Genomic DNA, 24,751 nt, shown 5'->3' on the forward strand with positions numbered 1-24,751 from the left:
CTTTGGTCGTTAAATTAGGCAAACAAATTACCAAAATTGCCCCTGAACCAACACAAACCATGTTTACATTTTAAACTCTCAACACTGTAACAAGTGGAGTTGAGATGATAATGGATAGTACTACTATCTTCTCCCTCTCCTCCACCGCACACTACTCTCCAACTCCGCCACCCTTCACCACCTCCATTCTCACCGGAAAACACCACCCCACCGCCACTTCCACTTCCATTCTCTCCCTCAAGTCCTCCTCTAACGACTCTTCAGATAAACCCACCACCTCGCACTCCTCCACCAGCCTCCGCCGTCCCACAACCAACAACAACAAATCCCTTAACACCCCTCTTTCTCAGAATCTTGAATTTACTAAAAACCCCTTAAAACTTCTACTTAATTCTCCTCCTGCCACTTCACCGCCCCCACCATCCCTCTCTAACAAACTTTGGTTATCCAATAAACTCTCACCACCCCCACCCCCACCACCTCCGCCGCCGTTAGCACCTAATGAGAGTGATTTGGACTATTCAGATGATGAGGAAATGCAAAAAAGTAGTGAATTTAGAGAAAAAGGTAAAATCTTTATAGGGAATTTACCATTATGGGTTAAAAAGAAGGAACTTGAAGAGTTCTTTAGGCAATTTGGGCCAATAAAGAGTGTGATTTTAATAAAGGGTCATCATGAAACAGAAATGAATAAGGGATTTGGGTTTGTGATATATGGGGGCCTGAGCTCAACTGCTGAAAAGGCGGCAATGAAGGCTGTGGAGTTTGATGGGGTTGAGTTTCATGGAAGGGTTTTGACTGTTAAACTGGATGATGGGAGGAGAATGAAGGCGAAAACCGAGGAAAGGAAGAGGTGGGTGGAAGGGGAAGATGATATGGAGTATAGGTCCAAGTGGCATGAGGAGAGGGAAGGGTCAAGGAGGGATTTGAGGAAAGTTCTAGATACAGAGCCAGAGAATTGGCAGGCCGTGGTGCGTGCTTTCGAGAGAATCAAGAAGGTATCATGCTTACTGAGATGCCCTTAATTTACATTTGCTTACAATGATGTTAGCACCTTGAAGTGTAATTCCAGTAAGGTTATAAGAAAACAATGAAGTAAGATAAAGAATTGGAATTCTAATTATGTGGTATAGGATTAGTTCTAAAAACACTTTTAGTGCTAAATATGTGTGAGAGTCTTTGGCCTATTAGCAAAGCTATAAAATTTTAGATTTTGCGAGTGTGACGGAGGTTGTGAACATGTTTCATAGGTACAATAACAACATACCCAGTATTATCACACATTGTGGAGAGGGGAGGGTAGTGTGTACTCAGACCTTACCCCTACCTTTGTAAAGGTAGAGAGGCTGTATGTTTCATAGGTAGTGCATGTTTTTAACTTGTTTCATTTTCTTGAGCCTTAAAGAGTTTATTGATTGACTCTTTTCTTGTGCCGGAGACTTGGAATTTCGGCAAACAATCATTTTGAAGCTCGTCATGCTAATGATGCTACCATTATTAGGTTACAAAACAAAGGGGTTTATTTTCCCTTTTGATTGAATTTTGGTGACTCCAAAGAATGTCCAATTGTCTTTTCGTTTTGGTCGTTGTGCTGTGGGAACTATTATTGGATCAGTGTTATCCGAAAATATCAAAAAATCTCTAAGGTCCGTTGGGGCTTTAAAAGTGCAAATAAAGCTTGGGCTTTAACGAAGAAAGATGCAAAAGGAGAAAAAAATACAAATATGTGTGTGTAGTCCAAGACTAATAATTATAAGCATGAATAACAAATATATGGACAAACAAATTGAAAAAAATTTGCCATAAAGTGAAATATCAAAATTGTTTAGTTTTGCCTCCAATGGATTACACTCATTATCAAGGAAAAGTATGCCTTAGAGAGCCTTGATGACGACAATGAAGCGCCCGTTTAGCGAGGCGAAGCGCTCAACATGTTTTGTGCCTCGCTTCAGGGCTTAAGCGCGCCTTTGTCAACATTGTTTATCAGTGTCTTGTATGGAGCTGTTTGCCAAAATTTTTTTGGTGAACAAAAGGATGCGGTAATGTGTAGTGGTGTTCAGAACAATGTAAAAAATAAGCATCCAAGGATGTGGCCTAGTGGTCAATGAAGTTGGTGCAAACTTTAAGTATAAGGGTTCAATCTCCAACATAGACATGGTGATATAAAGTTTCTAGGCGATCCACCACCTCCTAAGCACTGCTACATTTGGTTCTAAAGCAAGTCCAAACGCTTGATGCAATGATCATTTTTTTTTGGTTTAATTATGTATGTTAGTTTTCAGTTGCCTCTTGAAAGATTTTCTCAGTTTTTTTTCTTATGCAAGATATACTGCTCCATTGAAACTTACTAATTACTGCTATGTCCTGCATTTTGTGTCCCATTTTCCTCTCCTGGGTTACCAAAAGTGGTGTGCCTTTTCTTAGATGAATTCTTCTTTCATGCTTTTTTGTTCTTTTACAAGATTATTGGCTTTTGCATCTTTTTGCATGAGGTTACGATTTTAGAACAGTATCTGTAGCATTATGTCATGACCTACTCTTTTATTAAACTCTGTGAAAATGAAAGGGAACAAACAATTTGTGACTGATGGAGAACTCACCAATTATACGTTCATTGAGATTTATACAGATTGCTTCTCTCAACCCATATGCTTTACCACATCTTCTTTGTCACCTAACATGCCTTTAAGGTTTGACAGCTCAAGAAATACCTCACTTTTTTTTTACGGGTATTGTTAGTAGGTAATAATTAGTTGAGTGAGTTTGATAATAGAGGCTGCTTTATATGCATATTTATGAGAAAGTTGATGCCGGAACTATCATACTTGATGGATTCCATTAGTCTTAAGACTTAATATTCTGGTAGTACAATTGAGCCACTTTAACAAATTTTCGATTAATTTTTGTGTCAATGTTGTCGCTTGCCCATCAAAATGATACTCCATGCGAGCCATTTTATTCTTGAAACTGTTGAATGTTGTGTAGAGTAATATTATAAGTAGAATGGTGTCCAACATTTTGGACTCCCATAATAGAAAGTGTATTGTATAAACTAGGATACGGGGATTAATATTTTTGAAATTATATTTTTCTCCATCAATGCAAGTTTGTTTTATTCATTTGATCTTTTTATTGCTTATCTACTATCTTCAATGTGGCTATCTACTGACAAAAAAGTCACCTTTATTCTTGCTATATTCTATAATTGTTTGTCTCATAAGCTTCTCCTCTATGAAAGTACTGGATTATACTTGCGTTGACAGATACTTAGCTTATTTATACTTGAAATGGATGAAGTACAGTTATGCTTCTTCAGAGCTTTTGACCATATTTTTTCAGAGAAAGTGATACCTTCTTTTTGTAGCCATCCAGGAAAGAGTTTGGTTTAATGGTGAACTATTATGGAAGGCGTGGTGACATGCATCGTGCACGTGAAACCTTTGAAAAGATGCGTGCTCGAGGTATAGAGCCAACGGTTCATGTATATACCAAGTGAGTTCCCGTGCTAAACTGTTGCTCAGTTTTGATTAGTTTAATTGGGCAAGATGTTAACAGGAAATCACCTCCTCGACAACACTTATGAGCGGATATGTTGAAAGTCAACATAATTTCAGTTTTGACATTTCTTTTCCTGAAGCAAAGGCAGCACTTTTCTTGCTCTTCCTCTTCTTGTCTATTGCCACGGAGTGGGCGAGTGGCCATGATATGTAATCCTGGTGGAATTACAGTCTATTAATAACTGTCTAGCCTTTTTTCTATTTTCAGCTATTTTAGTATATTTGGTTTTAGGTATATCTTTTCTAATGTTGAACAATTTTATTTGGAATATTACCTAGAATAGAAAATCTTACCTTAAAGTATGAGTCCTGCCTAGGGTTGGAGTTTAGTTGTAGTTATAAGTAACAATTATCCTCATTATTATTGAAAAATACTTTATGAGATTTTCTCTTTCCCAAGGTTTAAAGATTTGAACACTAGTTCTCCAATTCCTTTATCAATTTCATAACTTCCTCTTTGTCGTTAATCTTCTTTCTCTTCTTATTTCAAAAAATGAAATTTTCCTTCAACGCAATAGGTTATATTTATTCACTGCTCAACATTAGTTCTTCACTTCCTTTAATTTTGCTATTTCATCTATATTGCAGCCTCATCCATGCCTATGCGGTAGCTAGAGAAATGGAAGAAGCACTATCTTGTGTAAGGAGAATGAAAGATGAAGGAATTGAAATGAGTTTGGTGACTTACAGTATCCTTGTTGATGGATTCGCGAAACAGGGCAATATAGAGTGAGCAATCAACTCACCTCAAGTATTGTTGTTCGCTTAGCATTAGTCTGATAATCTCCTCTTTCAAGGCTTTTGGATATGTTATAGTTTGAATTCGTGTTTCCTTTGAATTAATATGACGTTATGTGTTCATCTTGGTTTAGTAGTTGACCTTGAAAATTTTAAACTAAAAACTAAGATTGTAAGTTAAAACTCAATCTTACGTCAATGAACAGTTTTATTGACTGAACTTTAAGTATGGAATTATTAACTGTGCGTAAACGCATTACCTCTTGAGCCGAGGGTCTACCGGAAACAGCCTCTCTACTAAAGTCTGCGTACACACTACCCTCCCCATACCCCACTTGTGAGATTTTACTGGGTTATTGTTGTTGCGTAAACGCATTACCTAGTATTTTGTTGGAGCATAGGAATGTAGGACGTACTTCTAGGTTTATACCTGACCTGAAATGTCACGATCCCAATTTCCTTCCGTAGGATGTCGTGATGGCACCTAGTCTTGGGGACTAGGTAAGCCTAACATTTACTGAATTAAATGATAGCAATTAACCAACAGAACTATTCAGCAGAGACCAGATAATTCTAAATGAAGCCAACATTTCCAACATGATATAATATCCCAAAACTGGTAGTACAAATTCCTAAATACAACTGTTTCGGAATAGAAATAAACAGTACATGTACAATATTAGAAGGTGACTCCGAGGCATGCGAACGACACGACAGGTTTACCTTGAGTCTCTATGGCAAAACCCGAACAACTAGCTATTGATCAACCAACTCCGAGATACCTGGATCTGCACAAAAATGTGCAGAAAGCGTAGCATGAGTACACCACAACGGTACCCAATAAGTATCAAGACTAACCTCGGTACCCAGTAAGTATCAAGACTAACCTCGGTGGAGTAGTGACGAGGGACAGTCAAGACACCTACTGGACTGATCAACCTGAACAATTATGAAGGTGAACGAACGAGGAAAACAATGTTAATATAAAGCCAAGCATGGTAAGGAAGACAAAACAATACTCGCAATGAAACACTAGAAACAACAATTAGCAACAAGAAGCAAACAAGTAATAATGTTGTAGAGTAAACTGAGTACAGTCCAAGTCCGGTGGAACCAAATAAAGGAAAACAAGTAACAACTCATTAAGACAACTGCTTTTACACCAGATTTATTCAAGAATTTCCACGAGGTACCAAACCTCATAATCACAAATCACGGGTCCCAATTCATGAACTCTAATCACTTGGCATCTTGTGCCCACATTACAATTCATAACCGCACAGACGACTCACGTGCCAAGAGAGTGACAATATCTAATATCGGACGGACCACTCACGTGCCAACAATAACAATGACTCATGACTGCACGGACAACTCACGTGCCAACAGGATAACTCACACAGAAGGCAAGTACACAGGAGTACATGTAAATGGTCAATAACATCAGGATTCATCTTCTTAAACTGATATGGGTGATTTATTTACGTGTATGCTTGTGCGAGTTTCTACCACAATTCAAGTCAACAAGTAAGAGTAGAGACAATGAATGGCACATAAGAAACGATCACCCCAAAATGTACACGGTATAACTCACACAAGGTAGGCACACCACTACACAAATATCAACAATAACAATGCCCCCAGGCCATCACAAATTATTCCCCGATATAGCCCACCCTGTCTTGCCACATGCGCAATAATAAAGTAAATGTCCGCCTTGTTTCGCCGCACACGCACAATAATATTCCCACCTTGTCTCGCCACATGTGCAAACCCACGTATATATAGCCCGCCTTGTCACGCCGCATGTGCAAATATCAATAATAACAACACGGACAACTCACGTGCGAACGCCCTGACAAAATCCTCTCAACAATACCACGTGTGCCAAAACATAACAACATAATAAAGTGATTTTCACAACATGTGCCCATAGGCCACAACATTTCCTCAAAATAATTTCAATACCACAACAACGCATAGCCCTCGGCTCAACAACACTGAGTACAACAACAACAACAACGATAACTCAAGAGTACGACAAGTAAACCAACACAAGAACTTCAGGACACAAAGAAACGGAAGAACGAGCTAATAGAGAAAGACACAACAAGGAATAATGGTGTCTTAACAAGAATAGCTCAACAAGGGAGAGGTAATGTGTAACAATGATTCCACAAAAGTGCAATTCGACGATAAGAGAGATGGCATGAATCAATGACCCCAAATAAGAATATGTCAACAATAAACAGGATAACAAAACTTCAATTAAGGCTAAGCAATTACGGAAGATATAATAATAACTTCAATTAAGGTTAACCAATTTCGGAAGGGATAATAATAACTTCAATTAAGGTTAAGTAATTACGAAAAAGATAATAATAACTTCAATTAAGGTTAAGCAATTACGGGAAAGACAACAAGGCAAATAAAGAATCAACAACTTCCATTAAGGCACATAAGAGTTTAATTGGCAACAAGGGTAGAACATGAATCGATTAATTCCAAATAAGACACGTAAGGGTGAATTTAGTAAATGGAGGATTTAACATGCTAAAACAACTTCACATCTAAAGAACATAAGAACCTAAGAGCCCTAAACGGTCAAATTTCCACAAGTAAGCCCGAGCACATACTCGCCACCTCGCGTACACGGCCTTCACATGACACAATTAGCACAAATGACTCAAATCCTAAGGGGTAGTTCCCCACACAAAGTTAGGCAAGATATTTACCTCAAAGAATCTAGATCGATACTCTAAAATGACTTTCTCGAGTGAAACAACCTCCGGGCGGCTCAAATCTAGCCAAAATAACTTCAAATCATAAATAAAACTCATATGAAACAATTCTGGATAATAAAGCTTCGATCTTTAATTAAAACTAAAAAGTCAACCCAAAAGTCAACCCCGGGCCCGCACTTCTGAACCAGGTAAAATTCACAAAACCCGAACACCCATTCCGATACGAGTTCAACCATACCAAAATTATAAATTTCCGACATCAATTCGTCATTCAAATCATCATTTTATATTTTTGAAAGTTTTTCTCAAAATCCTCATTTTCCCCAACTCAAACCACTAATTAAACAACAACAACAACAACAACAATCCAGTATAATCCCACTAGTGGGGTCTGGGGAAGGTAGTTTGTACGCAGACCTTACCCCTACCCTGGGGTAGAGAGGTTGTTTCCGATAGACCTTCGACTCCCTCCCTCCAAGAATTCCTCACCTTGTTCTTGGGGTGACTCGAACTCACAATCTCTTGGTTGGAAGTGGAGGGTGCTCACCACTAGAGCAACCCACTCTTGTCCAAGCCACTAACTAAATGATAAAAATAAAAATGGAATCATGAAATATAATAAATTTCGGATAAAGAACACTTACCCCAATCGAACATGTGAAGAACCCCTCAAAAATCTCTCAAATTCGAGGTCTCTAGCTCAAAAGATGAAAAATGGACAAAATCTATGATTTTGGAAATTATATTCTGCTGCCCAGGTAACATGAATCGCGATTGCGAAGATTTGTATGCGATCGCGAAGAAGAAAAATAAAAGTTGCCAAGAATGCACTACACGATCTTTGAACCGCCTCAACGTACGCGAACGCGAAGAACAAAGTGGGACTCCCAAGGCCAACTCTACGCGAACGCGGAAGATCAAATGCGAACGCGATGCAGAAGAATTTACACGTTCGCGATTGCGAACCATACATTGCGAACACGAATAAGAAAAATGGGTCACTCACCAAACAGCCTACGCGATCGCGTCTGTATCTTTGCGATCGCGTAGAAGGACATCAGACACCGGAACTTCAGCATTCCAAAACATAAGAAAAGGGCCCGTAGCCCATCTGAAACACACCCGAGGCCCCCGGGACCCCGTCAAAACATGCCAACAAGTTACATAACATAACGCGAACCTGTTCGAGGCCTCAAATCACATCAAACAACGTCGAAACTACGAATCGCACCTCTAATCGAACACATGAATTTTCAAATCTTTCAACTTCAAAAACTCGTGCCGAAACATATCAAATCAACCCGGAATGACGTCAAATTTTGTATGCAAGTCTCAAATGACATAACAGAGCTAATCCAACTCTCGGAATCGCAATCCGAGCCCGATATCAACAAAGTTAACTCCCGGTCAAACCTCTTAAGATTCCAAAACTTCAACTTTCCAATTTTTGCCAAAATGCTTCAAATTATACTATGGACCTCCAAATCCAATTCCGGACAATCGCCTAAGTCCAAAATACCATACGAAGCTATTGGAATCATCAAAACGCCATTTCGGAGTCGTCTACACCAAAGTCAAATTTCGGTGAACTCTTACCGCTTAAACTTCTAAAACAAGAATCCTTCTTCCAAATTGACCTGAATCATCCGAAAACCAAACTCGACCACACGCTCAAGTCATAACACATAATACGAAGCTGCTCGAGACCTTAAGCTGCCGAACGGGACGCTAATTCTCAAAACGACCGGTCGGGTCGTTACATGAAACTTTGCAGTACCGAGTACAATAGGCAATTGATTCCAACTAAATTTTTTTAGACGTGTTGAATTTTCAAGTATGAAGTTGTAGTTAATTTAGTAATACATAAAGTGCCACCTTTTTAAAATTTTCAGTGCTATATAGTTTTCACTAAAATATTGAATAGCATTTCAAATAGCACCTTGTTGTGTAAAATGATTTGAATTTGAAGTGTTAAGATGATTTTGAATTACACTTATCATACATGTCTATTTTCAAATAACTCAATAGCCAATTTCAAGTGCTACATTGGCTAAGCCACACAAGCCCTTAGGTTTTGCCTTTGCTCAATGCCTTACAGCTTACACTGTGGGAAATATAAGAACCCTGTCTCAAACTGTAAGAATGGTTGCTACTTTATTGTGTTGGTAGCTCATGAAATATTTGAATCTGATAGTACAAAATGATATTGTGTTACAATATGATCTTGATTATATTCTGGAATATCATGTCTGAGACTCCGATTTGAGGTCCATATATGGTACCTAAAGATGTCTTCGATGCATAAAATGATAAAAGTAACTTTGGTTTTATATATCCATCTTCGCGCTCAAAGCTAGTTTTGTTCTATCAATTTCTTGGAGAAAATAGTTCTCTCAACTTTTATTTCTGTACTTGGTTAAAATCCTTTTTTCCTAATCTGTCATTTCTCTGTCATGTTTGTGGAAGAGCTGCAGAGCGATGGTTTAAGGAGGCTAAAGAGAGGCATCCAACTTTAAATGCCATTATATATGGAAGCATCATCTATGCTAATTGGTATATTTTCTTTGAATTTTGGCCTTTCTGCTTTTCAATTTTAAGTTGGAGTTCATTATGGTCTTATTTTGTGCGTGCAATTTCAGACTTGCTAACCATTTTGCTAATTCTCACTGTTAGCTGAAATTTTACTTCCTGACCACTACTTTCTTTAGCTTTCATGATTTTTCATGCTCGTTTCTTTGATATCATTATGAGTTAATATTATCTGTTTGGTTTTTGAATGAACTGACAGCCAAACAAGCAATATGGACCGAGCTGAAGAGCTGGTTAGGGAGATGGAAGAAGAGGGTATTGATGCTCCAATTGATATATATCATATCATGATGGATGGTTATACTTCGGCAGGGAATGAGGATAAATGTCTCGTTGTATTTGATAGACTTAAAGTAAGTTTTGTGTAACTGCGCAGATGAATGGAACGTATGGCTTGGTCAAGTTTTATTCCGTCGACTACATAGAATTTAGTGAGAAATTGTCAACGTACTAACAGACTACATGATGTCACTGTTTAAGATGGTTTCTCCCCATATATTATACGACACATCAGCTATTGTAGTTTCTTTATTAAGAAAGAGAAGGGAGAACTGGTTGGAACCTTTCAGTAAGCGAAGGAAACTCTTCATACTGAAGGAGAAAATAGAAGTTTTTTGTTTCTTTTTCTTTTTTCTTGATGAAGTGCCTTTCCGAAGATGCTTTAAAAAGGGAAAAAAAGTGGAAAAGCCTTTCTGGGTAGTGTTTTGAATATGGAATTAAGACTTTTGATTAGAAACCTTGTAATGGTCATGGACAGCTTTTTCTGCTTTTTTTATATATTTTTTTTTGCATTGCTGACTTATCTAATATGGTACTGTAACTTCTTTTTGCAGGAGTGTGGAATTGCTCCTTCAGTTGTCAGTTACGGATGTTTAATGAATCTCTATATCAAGGTGGCTTATTGTCATCATTGTTAGTATATTTGTAACTTTCCTTGTTAGCATCTGATTTGTGTGTATCTTTTGTATGTCATTCTTGGTTCAACACATGTAACAGAGTTCATGTAAATAGTGGCAATGGGCAAAAAGGATAATTTAGTTAAGCTTTGACTTCGACTTCCCACTTAATACATCAGAATCTGCCTTCTCCAAATCAAAGGTTTCAACAAAATGGCCTACTCAGCTTGTGGAATTTCTGAACCAATAAATTCTAGCAGCCATCTGGTTCCCTTAAGGTGCTGCAGACTAGAGTCTCGTGTTCAAGTCAGAGTTCAGTTACTAAATTGGATTGCTTGGTCATATAAGCTGTATTAGCGCCTTCTCCTTTACATTGCAAATCCAAAAGTATCACACTTCGCTTGCACGACTTATATAACAGGTGTTCATATGATATACGGATAATCTCAATTTTGAATTGCTTCCTCTCTGACTTTTACGACTTTTACAACCTTCCTGGGCTTTTAACTCCTCAAGTAAAGAAGGGCAACGTCTAGTGAAGTATTATTGGGTATCAATCCAGCACCCAAAATTGGTATCTTAAATCATTTATTGTTCCATCTTTATCAGAAAAATGGTTTATTATTTCCATGAACTAAACCTATGGTAGTCTTGCAAGATGAAAACTTTAGCACATTTTTAGTTACTAATTACAGTATCTTGACATTGCTGATGAGTTGTTACCAATTTCATCATTCATTTGAAATTTGTAAATTGATTTTAAACCCTTGCAGATGGGCAAAGTCTCCAAAGCTTTTGAGGTCAGTGAAATGATGAAGCTAGCTGGCATAAAGCATAACATGAAGACATATTCCATGTTGATCAACGGCTTTATTTATTTGAAAGATTGGGCAAATGCTTTTGCAATTTTTGAGGATGTAATAAGAGATGGTTTGAAGCCAGATGTGGTGCTTTATAATAACATTATCAGAGCATTTTGTGGCATGGGTAACATGGACCGTGCTTTACGTATTGTTGAGCAAATGAAAAAGGAGAGGCATAGACCTACCTCGCGGACTTTTATGCCGATTATACATGCCTTTGCTAAAGCTGGAGCAATAAGAAAGGCACTTGACGTTTTTGATATGATGAGAAGGAGTGGGTGCATCCCAACTGTTCAGACTTATAATGCATTAATCCTTGGCCTTGTTGAGAAGCGTCAGGTAAATCTAAGTTCCATTGCATGTAGACAAACTTAAAAAGGTGGCGCTTGTTTGTGTGTGACCTGTTACCTGTCCATTTTCTATAAAGGGCAATGGACATGGTACGTGTACTGAAGTTTTCAGTAACTACCTAAAAGACCAATTATGAACCACCAAATGCAAGATAAGTGTCGAAGTGTTGAATTTACATGAAAATACATTAACTTTCTGCTGTTACCCATTCTGGTTGGGTTGACCAAGAAGTATACTTAGAAGGAGTAGAACCAATCAAATGGAAATAAGTTGCTTTATCGCCCTGTTATGCATAGTAAACTAGCAGAGTTAGACTAAGATCTAAATGATCAATTCTAGCAAATGAATTCACATGCCAAATTGCTGATTCTACATGTCACTCTCGTTTGTAAACTTGCTGCATCTACATATTAGAATATCTTTCCACATATTCAAACAGAAAAAACTGATCTATAGCTGGAGTAGACGTGTCAGACTGTGGACATTATTAGCATGAAATATGGATGTTAAGGGTCAGCAACGTTTGTGTTAGGTAATCTTGTAGAACCGGAGTTGAATTTGGCTAACCAAATATGCAGATGTTGGTGTCCTATTAAAACAACGCGCTTGTGAATTGCTGGATGGCTTACAATGTTAAATGTACTTTTAGAAGGATTAATAGGATCACCCTTTATTTCACATACATCCTCTTTGTTCCTCTTTCTTTCCGTGTTTGAAAATTTTCAGGCCTATTGAACTTCTTTCCATAGAACCAGGGGCGGATGTACCTTAGGCCAAGTGGTGTCACATGACACCGCTTGGTCGGAAAATTATACTAAATATGTATATTTAATTAAAAGGAAGAAACAAATATGAGGATAAATAAAATAAAGTGACACCACTTGACACAAACAATTGTGTAGCTCTTTCGGTCAGGCGCCTCAGTCTTCCAGTATAGGTCGTGGGTTCGAAGCTTGGAAGCTTCATTTATTATTTCAAAATTTTTGTGCCTCATTTACAAAACAAGGATTACATTGTGTTGAACAGGGGTCGAACCGTTGACCTCTTAGAAGCTAACAAAACTTTTAGCCATTCGATCAGGAGTCACTTCTGTGAACTCTAGTGACAATAATTTTTTACAGTAATTGAAAAGGATGCTTGCTGCTGCTTCCATGATTAGTTATTGTGCTATTCTTTTTCTTTTTCCTTTCATCTTCTTGCTTGCCAATGAAATTGATTAAGAACGATTTGTCAAATCAAATAAATGATGAACTTTTAGTGATTATTAGGTACTTTATATAGAAAAATAGTATTTATTATTATTTCTAATGAGGTTTCTTTTGAATACCTTTCAAAAAACGAAACTCATCGAAAAGATTTGTAGGAGTTGTGTTCTTTTTTTATATGATGTTATTAGTAGTATTTTGTTTATTTGTTCACTTTTAAAGTGTAACACCACTTACGAAAAATCCTGCATACGCCACTATGTAGAACCCTTTTGATTTGTTTGCTTTATATTTAACTTGATGCAGATGGACAAAGCTGTGGAAGTTGTAGATGAGATGTTGCTTGCAGGAATTAGGCCAAATGAGCGTACATATACAACCATTATGGATGGTTATGCATCTCTTGGTGATACAGGAAAAGCTTTTGAATATTTTTCAAGAATTAAAGATGAGGGTCTGGAGCTTGACGTATATACATATGAGGCATTGCTCAAGGCATGTTGTAAATCAGGCAGGATGCAAAGTGCTTTGGCAGTGACAAAAGAAATGAATGCCAAAAACATTCCCAGGAATACCTTTGTGTACAACATATTAATTGACGGGTATGGCCTCTTCATATTGGGTCGGTGGTTGCCAACTATTTTGTTTTGGGGGGGGGGGGGGGAGGAATAAAAGCCTGATTAGCACATTGCCTTTAACGGATATACCCTCTTCTATTTGATGGTATTGTACCTCTGTATGGGTATACTTTTGGACTGTATCCCGTCATATTTGCTCTATTTTCCTACTCTGTGCAGATGGGCTCGAAGAGGTGATGTTTGGGAGGCTGCTGATTTGATGCAACAAATGAGGCAAGAAGGGGTTCAACCTGACATCCATACCTATACTTCTTTCGTAAATGCTTGTTGTAAAGCTGGAGACATGCAGGTATCTGTGTGATGATATATACAACTTTGGCGGCATTTATATTGCTAATTCAGCTTTGCTAAAATGCCTGAAAATGGATATGTTGATCTCATATGTTGCTTTGTGTACTGTTCTATACAATTGAGGTTGTTCGCGTTTAGAATTTAAAGACAACTAACTTCTACTAATGTCTACTATGTGCATTATGCTTCTCTGGAACATATTGAGTACTATCTGAAATATGTATGAGTCATGTAGCACTATGTTACCAACTCCGTGGTCCTAATAATGCTTACCGTGCTCCATATATTTGCATGAGACACTACTTGGAATTTGATTTTAGTTTCTTTGAGTCATATCATATGCTCTGCCTAATGGTAGCTTTTCATTGCCCCAAAAAATGTTTATTTTTATTTCCTCAAATAGTCAAAGGACTACAATCAATATTTGTTTTGTTTCAGAAAGCAATGAACACAATTCAAGAGATGAAAAGGGTTGGGGTTAAACCCAATGTTAAAACCTATACCACTCTCATACACGGTTGGGCACGGGCTTCGCTTCCAGAAAAGGCTTTAAAATGCTTTGAAGAGATGAAGAAATCTGGTTTGAAGCCGGACAAAGCCGTATATCATTGTTTAATGACATCACTGTTGTCAAGAGCCACAGTTGCTGAAGATTACATAATAACAGGGATCCACCGCGTTTGTGAAGAGATGGTGGAATCTGGATTGACTGTTGATATGGGAACTGCAGTTCATTGGTCCAGATGCTTGCGGAAGATTGAGAGAACCGGAGGTGATATAACAGAAGCTCTTCAGAAGACCTTCCCTCCTGATTGGAATTCCCACAGAAATCTTAATGCAGCTTCATATGATACCGGGAATAACGAAGGGTTAAACGATAGTGATCACGACGATGGTCCTTTGTATGAGATTGACAGTGACAGCGACGGTGACGATGATACAAATGCCCCCACGATGTAATCAGAAGGTAGCTTGATGAAATTCAATTAGCACTCCAATCGGTTTATATGTATTAGGTTGGGCTATTTGTGTAGAAAATACAGAAAAGAGGTCTCAGATGTAAATGGAATTTTGACACTAGTTGGGTCCTGTGTTATAAAAAGCCGTTGCTTCATCGCCTAAGGTGAAGAATGCATGCGAGGGGAGGGGTTATCGCTTCATAGGTGAAGCCGTGTGCTAAAGTTTGAGCCAGATGAAAAACTGTCTTCGTTGAATCTCAACTTAGAGGAGTTGGATTAATATCGGCATTGTTGTATATTAGATGATGAAATCAGTTATTTAAAATTGCAATTTGATTATCATAGTACTAAATTCATATATGTATGATATTTTTTTTAACTTTCTATAACATTGTTGGTTCTGAATGATGCCCGATCAAGATCGAAAAATTTGCTATGTTCTTGTTTTGGCACAAGGAATTGCAAATGCCCCTTTACCAGATATCTTGGAGACATTGTAGCCAGCAGAATTCAGTCTTCAACCTGAAATATTTCTTCTTTTCGGTCTTCGCTAGGATTTAAACTTTGGTATCTCATGATTTTCACTCACTTAATTGACCGTTAAGTCAGATTGTTGGGTGCGATATACTTAATTATTATCGACTCTTCCTAGCTTCTGAGCTTTGCTGGATAAATTGTACGTAGCTTTTTAACTGTGTACCATAGATCACTGTAGTAGATTCCAACTTCCAACATTCCAAACTGAAAATGTTATTTGCAGAAACAGTAATAGGAAACCATCAAATTATGGGTACCAGAAACTTGCTTTGTCTGAAGCCTGTTTGTACTTTTAATGTTCTTCTATACGAGCAGAAGCCCCTGTTGACGGTGTCTGAACCAAAGACCAAATGCCTTTTATTTCTTGCTGTACTAAATTGTCTACTAGGTACTATGCACACCTTCTTGTTTTCTGGTATCAGATTGAAATACTAAAAATTTGAATATTCCTCTTGGATTTTACTACGTTAGATGCAGGAATAATTTCCTTTGTCTAAACTAAGAAAACGTGTACTATATAAATCTGGTAGTGCTTTATGAATAATTAACCGAGTCAGCATATACTGAATACCATAAGATTATTAAAATAAATAATAATAAAAATTGTGCGGTGCTTTTGGGTGGTCACATGGATATATTGAGTGAAAAGATACTAATGAATTTGCTCTTGGAAAGAGATATCTTTGATTGCACTAAGGATGTAGTACAGTGGTTACGAAGAGGGTTGAGAATTATGAGATGTCAGATTCAAATATCAGTCGCGACAAAAATATTAGGTGATTTCTTTAATAGAATATTTCGAGTAATTTATCGAGTTGCACTTGACATCACGAATGTAAAAAAGAAGAAGATAAATATATTTCAAAAGATTGTATTTTCTGTTGAAAAGAGATGGTATTAGAAGTAAAAAGTACGTTATGTTTTTTTTCCATAGATCATTAATCGTTGCTACGAGTTTTAAGGTGTTTTATTCCAACAGTTGAAGAGTAAATACGCATTATGAAAATTTTAGTTTCTTAGATCTCTATTTATCACAAAGTGCAAAATATAAATTAACTAACCATGATTAAATAATAGAAATTTATGTAAAAAGAATATTTCACGTCCTAATGTTTCTCCAAGAGTCATGAATGTGCATGTAAGCTTTTTCAACCTTATATTCTACTTATTATATCAAAACAAAAGGGAATTGATGGACTAACAAACACAACTAATCATGCTAACTTACTGACATTGAGTTTTGGAGAAAACTAGTATGACATTTGCCTGAAATAGTCATAATTAATTAGGAGTATTATTAATTTCAACCCCCGCCAGAAACTATTTATATTCGGTAGCCGAAAAAGTATATAAAATTTGTATAATTTTTATATATAACATACATAATGTATATATATACAAAAAAATATAGTTTTTCGACTATTATTTTGAGAGCGCCTATACAATGTTATTTTCCCAATTAATTACTAATAATTACTCATTACGTTTCATAATTAAGTTGGGCGTCCTTAATCAAGAACTACCCGATAAGTACTACTTTCCTAAAGCATGCTAAGTAAGACCTCAGATTTCTTAATTATACCACCCCTAATTGACATATATTGTTAATAGTACGGAACATATATGATTATCAGAATTTGATAATGCACGTCTTTATAAGGGGACATTATGAAATGATGGTTAATCTTTCAATATCTTTTTAATTAATTGAAAATCATGAGTTTAAAGCTATAATTGAACTTCAATCATACAACGTCAATATACCATGTACCCCACCCCACTGTCAATGCACGTACTTCTACTAGTCATGAAGAGTGGTAGAGAGGGGACAAAACAGTTCATATACATACATTTTTGCCATAAAAAATAAGATTATTAAGATAAGAATATCAAATATTCCAATAGAAAATCTTCTAATCACACGAGGGAAGGATCAGTAGAAACTTCTTATCGATTGAAAAATAATTGAGACTACAATAAAATAGTCTAAAGTCTTGTTGGAACTTTGCACTTAGATATAATCCTCGCATTTTATGTTTTGGCTGTCTCAGAAAAATGTGTTTAACTGATACATTTTGGAGGAGTTTAGGTGTTCAATAAGTATTAGCATGAGTTCAAGTGTCTAACAACTTGTTTGGATGGTTGCTACATTTCGTTTCATAATGTATCGTATCGTATTGTATTATATTGTACTGTATCGTTTGATAAATATAATGTTTGAATAGATTGTATCGTTTGTCGTAGTTTCATGATATCAAGTACCAATAATATGATAAATAAACCTGCAATATCATAAAGAAAAATTATGACACGGATAAAATTATTATATAAAGGAGGAGAAAAGATAAAATAAAATTATTTAATAATAATGAAGAGCGAAATGAGAGAAAAAATCAAGGTAACGACACGACCATACTAAATCGGTCGTTACACAAAGTGACATTTTTCGTCGTTACGTAATGACGAATTTAACGATACGATACAATAAAATTTAAGTAACAATCAAAACAAACATTGTATTTAAAATAACAATACGATTGGATACAATAGGTAATAACCATCCAAACAAGGTGTAAATGAAAAAGTCGGACAAGTTTTAGAGTCCGTGTATATATTTGGCATATTTCTTATTTAGTTTTAGTTAGCCTGATATATACCCCTTGATATCACAAGCACCTCCATCAATATTAGATCAAATAGAATAAAGAGAACCAAATATTCTAGTTAAAGAGATATATATGTGTATGGATTAGAAAGTATCAGACGTTAGATATTCCTATAGTGAAAGAAAGTGCATGCTTCTTGTATTTATTTATTTATTTTCTTGTCTTCTCTTGATGCTTCATCAAGTGTCAATCTTCAAGGGTACGGTTTTCCTTCTTTTACTTTAATTTTTTAATAACTTATAATTTCACACGGGCTTTCTCTAGCTAGGTAGACATACCTTTTTCCTTTTTTTTTTTTTTTTTTTTTTCTGGAGGTAGACATATATTACATGCATAAATAGGAGTTCGGACCATCTATGATTGAAGTTAAAAAAATGAAATTAAAAGTGGAAAAAAATATTTGAGATTTGAAGCTCGGCTGAGCTTTAATTGAAAATTATTTTTATAAAACTTGAAGATTTGTGAGTGAAAACCATTATTTCACCTGAGATACTTCTCAAGTTATACTTCAAAATCTCACCATTCGTTCGGAAACTGAAATTCAAGTAGCAAAGGAATCAATAAATGGATGGAAATTCTCCAATCTATTGCTACTCTCACTTCTATCTCCTACGATATATCTCTAGATTTTCCATCTATTTGGGTAAAATCGGTTCGTATTAAATACTCGAATAATAGAGCGACACGTGAAACCGGAGACAGACGGAAAGCGATGTAAGTGAAAATCAAGACCGGGGACAGCAACTTTGGTTAACACCGGGAAAACAAACGAATATCGCTAATGAAGACAAACGAATGTTTGCCACCCGATGACATTCAATGAAGAATATTCTCCAGTATTAAATACACAATCATCCAGAATTTTGGCATTCATAGCCTGCCGTTACACATTCATCAATGGCCCCATAATTGTCATTTAAGAGGGGTTTGATCCTAGGACCTTGTTCCCTAGGTGAAGCTACAAATAGTGACTTCAACAACCATTATTGGACACGAATTTTCTGACAAACTTATGTTACACATTATTCTAAGCTTAATAACACATTATTTCTTGTCTATTGATATTCTTATTACTACATTCGGAAACTCTTCTCCCGGAATCAAGCTATTTGTTGATTTATCTCGATTTCAATACTAAGTCTTACATTTTATTTAATTTATTTATCATTTTGGGATCAAATCGATTCGCTTGTCTATAAACCACGTTATAAATTCAAATTATATCGCTTTACGGGTAAACATATATCTAATCCAACGAATAGAAGCTAGTCGCTTTAACCTATCTTGTAATAGTAGTCTTTTAGCATCTCAGAAAAGACTCTATTTATGACAATCAAATTGATACTCGTTGAATTAATTAATACTACAAATATTTAAAATCGATTTGAAAATTGAAATAATTATATTTGATGTCCAAACGGCAATTATTAGAGAGAATTACTTATATCATAGTATATGATGTCAAAGAGGGAAGGTGGGCGCAGGGGCACATGTATTTTAATTTGTCCATTAGTTAAAAGAAATACCCTGTGTGTTTTAGGTTGCAACAAAACTTGTTGATTCACTATTACTAGGCTAGACTCCATTTTTCAATGATGACAACCTTTTATTAGCATAGTTGGTTTTCTTCTGCGTTTAATCATCTTTATTTTGCATGCATGAATATCTGATGATGATGACTTCCATAACTGCTCTTAGGACCCCATTCTTCTTGTCTTTCTTAATAAGTTTTTAACACAAAAAAGATTAACTAGAGGTCTCGGGTACACGAGACCTGGGCAGGGACACAGCTAGAATACGGATTACGGGTTCGACTGAATTCAGTAGTTATGATCCAAACTCTATATTTATCTTAAGAAATTTATTGAATATGTATAAATTATTAATTTAGAACCCAGTAACTTAAACAAACTAGAATCTTGAACGCATGAATTTTAAATCCTGACTCCGTCTCTGGCCCTCGGTATGGAGTTGTCTTTGTTAGAAAGCGTTTTATCTCTCAATGTGAGATTTTTCGATGCAAATCTAAATTTAATCAAACCCTGACGTGTACATCGGATGGGAAACAAAAAAAAAAGAAGAAGAAAGAAGGATATTGAATGTCAATAGAGGGAATTGCACATGATCGACTGTATGTGCAAACATTTGTTTAAAGATGTTTCTCTTTAGCTTTTCTTGTCTTTTGTCAGTTGTATGCATTTGCTCGATGTTCAAATACCTTTCTAATGATAATCGTCGAGCTATATTCATATAAAAAAAAGTAGGTGGATAGTAAGATGATGAATAATTGTCAGTATTACGTATTGTACCCTCAAAATAGTGTATGATGGGGAGTTGGGGACAAATTTGATAGTGATTTGTCCTAAAACATGCACACTTGACAGTTGTTACATTATTGGTTCATTGTTTGCTTTTTCCCTACGGTTAATATTTTTCTTTAAAAAAAGAAAGAAGAAAAACAGGAGGGGGAGATAAATTGTTAGTGGTTGGAAATTCTCTTACCCTTAATCATAAGTTTCTTTTTTTAGCATCGGCTCAACCCCAAGCAAGTGAAAGCACTTGCTTTAGGCCTAGCAAATTTTTAGGCACCAAAAGTTATTATTTATTGTTATATATATGTTTACTCGAAAAATGGATAGAGTTGAATTTATACGTAGTTCCAATGATATGTAGCGTAACTTAATACAAATTATACGGATAAATAGAAATATAAATATGGATTACAGAGAATGCGAAATAGATAAGGTTGTAAAGAAAATGAATCTTAGGACTCAACAAGTAGAATCAATTTAAGAAGCTTGAAAGAAACGATTGTTTACTATGGGAGAATATAGTGTTTTTATGACAATGTAAGCCTCGAAAAACTCCTCTTTTCATAAATGATAACCATGCCCTTTATAGTAGAGGGACCTTGCTCTAAGCATAATAAAAAATACTCAGTGGAGACCTATGATAAATCAGTTTTTCCATAATTTATGCCAAGATTCTCGCTAGTGGGATTGCAACGACTTTTGTCTGTGAGCTCGATCTTGCCTCGAGCCCTCGATCTTGGCTCGAGCTCGATTCTGACTCGAGCTCTCGATCTTGGCTCGAGCTCGATTCTGACTCGAGCTCTCGAATTGATTGGTTAGTCTCTGGATCATAAGTAAGATAGCTTTACTCTGCATCATAGTTCGATTTGGATTCGAGCTCGATAACGATGTCGAACTCGACATGGATCGGCCCCTCGGGTTCGAGACTTGTTTGTTCCATCTTCGGAGTCTCAGTTCGATCGATCATCGTTCGAACTCAATCAGACGTGCGAAGGCCGAAATCTATTTCGACCGTATACAGATAGTCCCCTAGTTTTTCAGGAAGAATGTGGTGATAAACGATATGATTTTTTAACGGCTCGATCGGATTATAACCTGACGTCCCCATCGGGCTCGATCATGACGCATGTGATAGTTGCCCCATCAGTTTAGTCTTTCAAGGTATTTAATGCATGTCAGACGGTGGTCGGCCACCGCTGATACTGAACCGCCATCGCTTAAGCCTATAAATAACCCTTCATCTTACCATTTAACACTTTTACATCTTCAATCTTCCAAATTTCCCAAGTCCATTTTCGTATTTTCTGATTTACCCACAAATCTGTGATTTCCCAAAAGCCCCCCTTCAATTCTACCAAATCTTTGTCACTTTCTTCTATTCCTCACCTTTGAATTAGAAAATGGCGAAAACATCACAAACCAATCCTCAGAAAGAGAAGGCTTCATTTTCACAGTGTGCCGCCGATGAGACACCGGCAGAACCACGGCCTGAGGAGTGCATTCCCGCGGCGTGTGTTCTTACTTCTGACTTTAAGGTCGATAAAGGCTCATCGGTTCCTAGTCGGTGTGAGCCGATATTGAGGTACATATGTTCTATAACCGAGAAGCACCTCAAACAGCTAAAGAAGGATTGCAATTGGGGTAAAAAAGAAATAATAATTCCTACTCCTGACGAAGATATCACTTCTTACGTGAAAGGGTTTTTGAATGTGTATACTTACCCTTTCACTTTAGGTCCCCTCGATTCCGTTATTATTGACTTCTGTCGTCAATACCAGATAACCCTAGGCCAGGTCCATCCTTCTTTTTAGCGGATCGTTATCCTGATCCGATATTTTGTAAGCAAAATCCAGGGGATGTCGTTCACCCTCGACCATCTTATCCGATTGTACCGTCCTCGACTTTTTCGAGGAGGGTTAATAAAACTTCAGCGTCGGGCTACTAAGGCTCTATTTTCAAGTATTGACGAGGACATGGATCGGGGTTGGATGGGCAGATTTGTTCGAGTGAGGACGTCGGACCTGATTCCGACTGAAAAGATGCCCTTTCCCGAGGAGTGGAATATGAAACGTAAGTGTGATCCCGTTGTTACTTCTACTTTATTCTTTCATTTCTTCTTTCATTGACACTCCTCCTTTTGTGATATAGCAGTTCTCTGGATGCCCGGAGCAGTTCTCGATCTCATGAACTGGGTACGAGCTCTTGTTTCGACCTTCACATATGCCGAGCGCTCATGGCGTGATTTGTCAAAGGGTCGGTGGGAGGCCAAAAATCATGGTAAGCCCCTTTCTCGTACTCTTTGATAATTCGAACGAGGTGGTTTTCAAATATTTTATTAAGATTTTCCATATGCAGGTTTGGGTAAAGACGCGGTTTTGAGGCCCTTGTCCAACAAGGAAGAAATCTTGGCCTCTGTCCCAAAATCGGTGAAGGTAAAAAAAAGGAAAAGAGCCTCCGTTCCCGAAGATCCAAAACCAAAAAAGAGGACAGATCGTAAGCCGAACAAGAATGCCATCCCTTTGATCGTGAAATCAGTTCTGCGTCTAAGGGATGAAGATGAAGATGATGAAGAAGAAGAAAATGATGGGTCCGCGCTGGTGGCCCGAACGAAGAGAACCACCGATGCCCCATCGGCAGCTGGATCGATGATGCTTCATGAGGCTCCGCCTCGAACTGAGGATATACCGGAGAAAGATTCGGGTGGAGACCCCGAATTATCGGAGATCGGAGACATATCTCATCGGAGCCAACGGATAGGAGATATGACTGAAAGGGCCCTCGAATCCCTTCGAACCGAAGAGAATGCTCCAGGTGATTTATTTGGGGCAGCAGCAATCGAAGATTCGCCTACCTTTCCCGCTTTTTCCGCAGGGGTGATTCGGGAAGCCCAAGCTCTGGGGGCCCTCGATCTAGACATGCCTCATAATGGAGAGGATCCCTTTCATGACATGTTTACCGGTATCGAGGACGTTGCCGGTACTGGTGATGAATCGGATCTTTTTCACAGGGTGCGGCAGGCTTTGAATCAGGTAAGCTTTTAAAATTATTTTGTCGGTACTACCTTTATGTTTACTTTTCGTTAACTTCATTTCTTGTTTCTTTGTAGGCAGCGGCAGTTCATCGAGAAGCATGTTCTCGGTCCCAAAACGAGCTGCGTCGATATGAGGCCGACCTTCAACGAGTTACTGATGAGAAGAACTCCCTAATACTTCTCTTAGGGCAGAGAAAAGAGGAAATAAAAGACCTCCGAGCTGAGTTAGCCAAGGCTTACCGAGATCAGACCGATTTGTCTGAGTAGGTAATGATACTTTTGAAAGCCTATGGGCTTGATACCGGAATGATGGCTAACCTTTCGGTCCCACAGGTGCAGCAAAAAATTGAGATGATCGGGAAGCTTCGTAAGGAGGTCGACGTGATAAAAGCGGAGTCTTTGCAGTAGAAAGAAGGTATGGATCACTTTGCTGCAGAGAAAGAAACTGCTCGAGCCCATTTATCATCGCCGAAATCCAAATTCAGAGAATGAAGGAAAAAGGCATGGTTCAAACAAGAAAAATAGAGGAGTTTGAGGCTCGGTTGTTCTCTGTACTTGCCAAGGCCGAATATGATGCCGAAAAGGCAAAGGCCGATGTGGATGCACTCGTGGCCGTATATCGAGCCGATGCTGAAGCTGCCCAGGTCCAAGCAAGAGAGGCAGCTGAGACTACCGATACTCGAGCATATTGGGTCACCGAACTTGCTAAGTGCCGATCTTGAAGGGAAACCCTCGAGGAGATCCATGTTGGTGGTTTTGATCTCGCCGAAGCTGAAGCTCTGGTTTCCGAAGACGATGACGATGACGATGATGATGATGATGATGATGATGGGAGTAAGTGCGGATCCGAGAACGGGGGGAGCCTGATAAAGAAGAGACCGCTCCTGAGGATGACCAAGAAGTTTAGTCCTTAGTTTTTACGTTGTAATCAACCATGTAGATAATTTTGTATATTGATAAATTTGTCGACTTACTTCTGTTTTGTGAAGACTTTTATTCACGCCTTTATGAATGTTTTCATAAGGATTTAAACAACTTAATCAAATTTAAACTTCGTAGCCTCAATAATCGATCGAGTGCTTTTTCAGACTTGAAGTGATGTAGCCCTTAGGCTTAATGTTGAGTCAATGATTCAAACTCGAAGAAATATAGCCCGTAGGTGTAATGGTCGAGTGAGTGCTTGCTCGAACTGGAAATAAAAGTGGCCCGTAGGCTTATTAGTCGAGTGAGTGATTCGAACTCAAACTAATGCAGTTCGTAGGCATAATGGTCGAGTGAGTGCTTGCTCGAACTCAAAATAAAAGTAGCTCGTAAGCTTAGTAGTCGGGCGAATGATTCAACCTTGAATTAATGTAGCCCGTAAGCACAATGGTC

The 24,751-nt window shown here is 37.5% G+C and overlaps 1 protein-coding gene across 1 annotated transcript; it reads left to right on the forward strand.

The window, feature by feature from the left end:
* Positions 1-15,236, forward strand: LOC107775157 (uncharacterized). Its single transcript, XM_075228389.1, has 10 exons — positions 1-998; positions 3,365-3,492; positions 4,146-4,286; positions 9,506-9,592; positions 9,828-9,981; positions 10,462-10,521; positions 11,298-11,726; positions 13,250-13,545; positions 13,741-13,870; positions 14,311-15,236. The coding sequence occupies exons 1-10, from the start codon at positions 105-107 to the stop codon at positions 14,830-14,832; spliced, it is 2,841 nt and encodes a 946-aa protein (XP_075084490.1). The 5' UTR covers positions 1-104; the 3' UTR covers positions 14,833-15,236.
* The last annotated feature ends 9,515 nt before the right edge of the window (positions 15,237-24,751 follow it).

This window comes from Nicotiana tabacum, chromosome 13, assembly GCF_000715075.1.
Source record: "Nicotiana tabacum cultivar K326 chromosome 13, ASM71507v2, whole genome shotgun sequence".
In the NCBI taxonomy this organism is placed as follows: Eukaryota; Viridiplantae; Streptophyta; class Magnoliopsida; order Solanales; family Solanaceae; genus Nicotiana; species Nicotiana tabacum.

Excerpts from the sequence above, each read along its gene's own strand:
- LOC107775157 (XM_075228389.1), top strand. The coding sequence starts at position 105 with ATGATAATGGATAGTACTACTATCTTCTCCCTCTCCTCCACCGCACAC. Across the intron at positions 10,522-11,297 it reads TAATGAATCTCTATATCAAG|ATGGGCAAAGTCTCCAAAGC; the intron begins GTGGCTTATTGT and ends AAACCCTTGCAG. Across the intron at positions 11,727-13,249 it reads GCCTTGTTGAGAAGCGTCAG|ATGGACAAAGCTGTGGAAGT; the intron begins GTAAATCTAAGT and ends AACTTGATGCAG.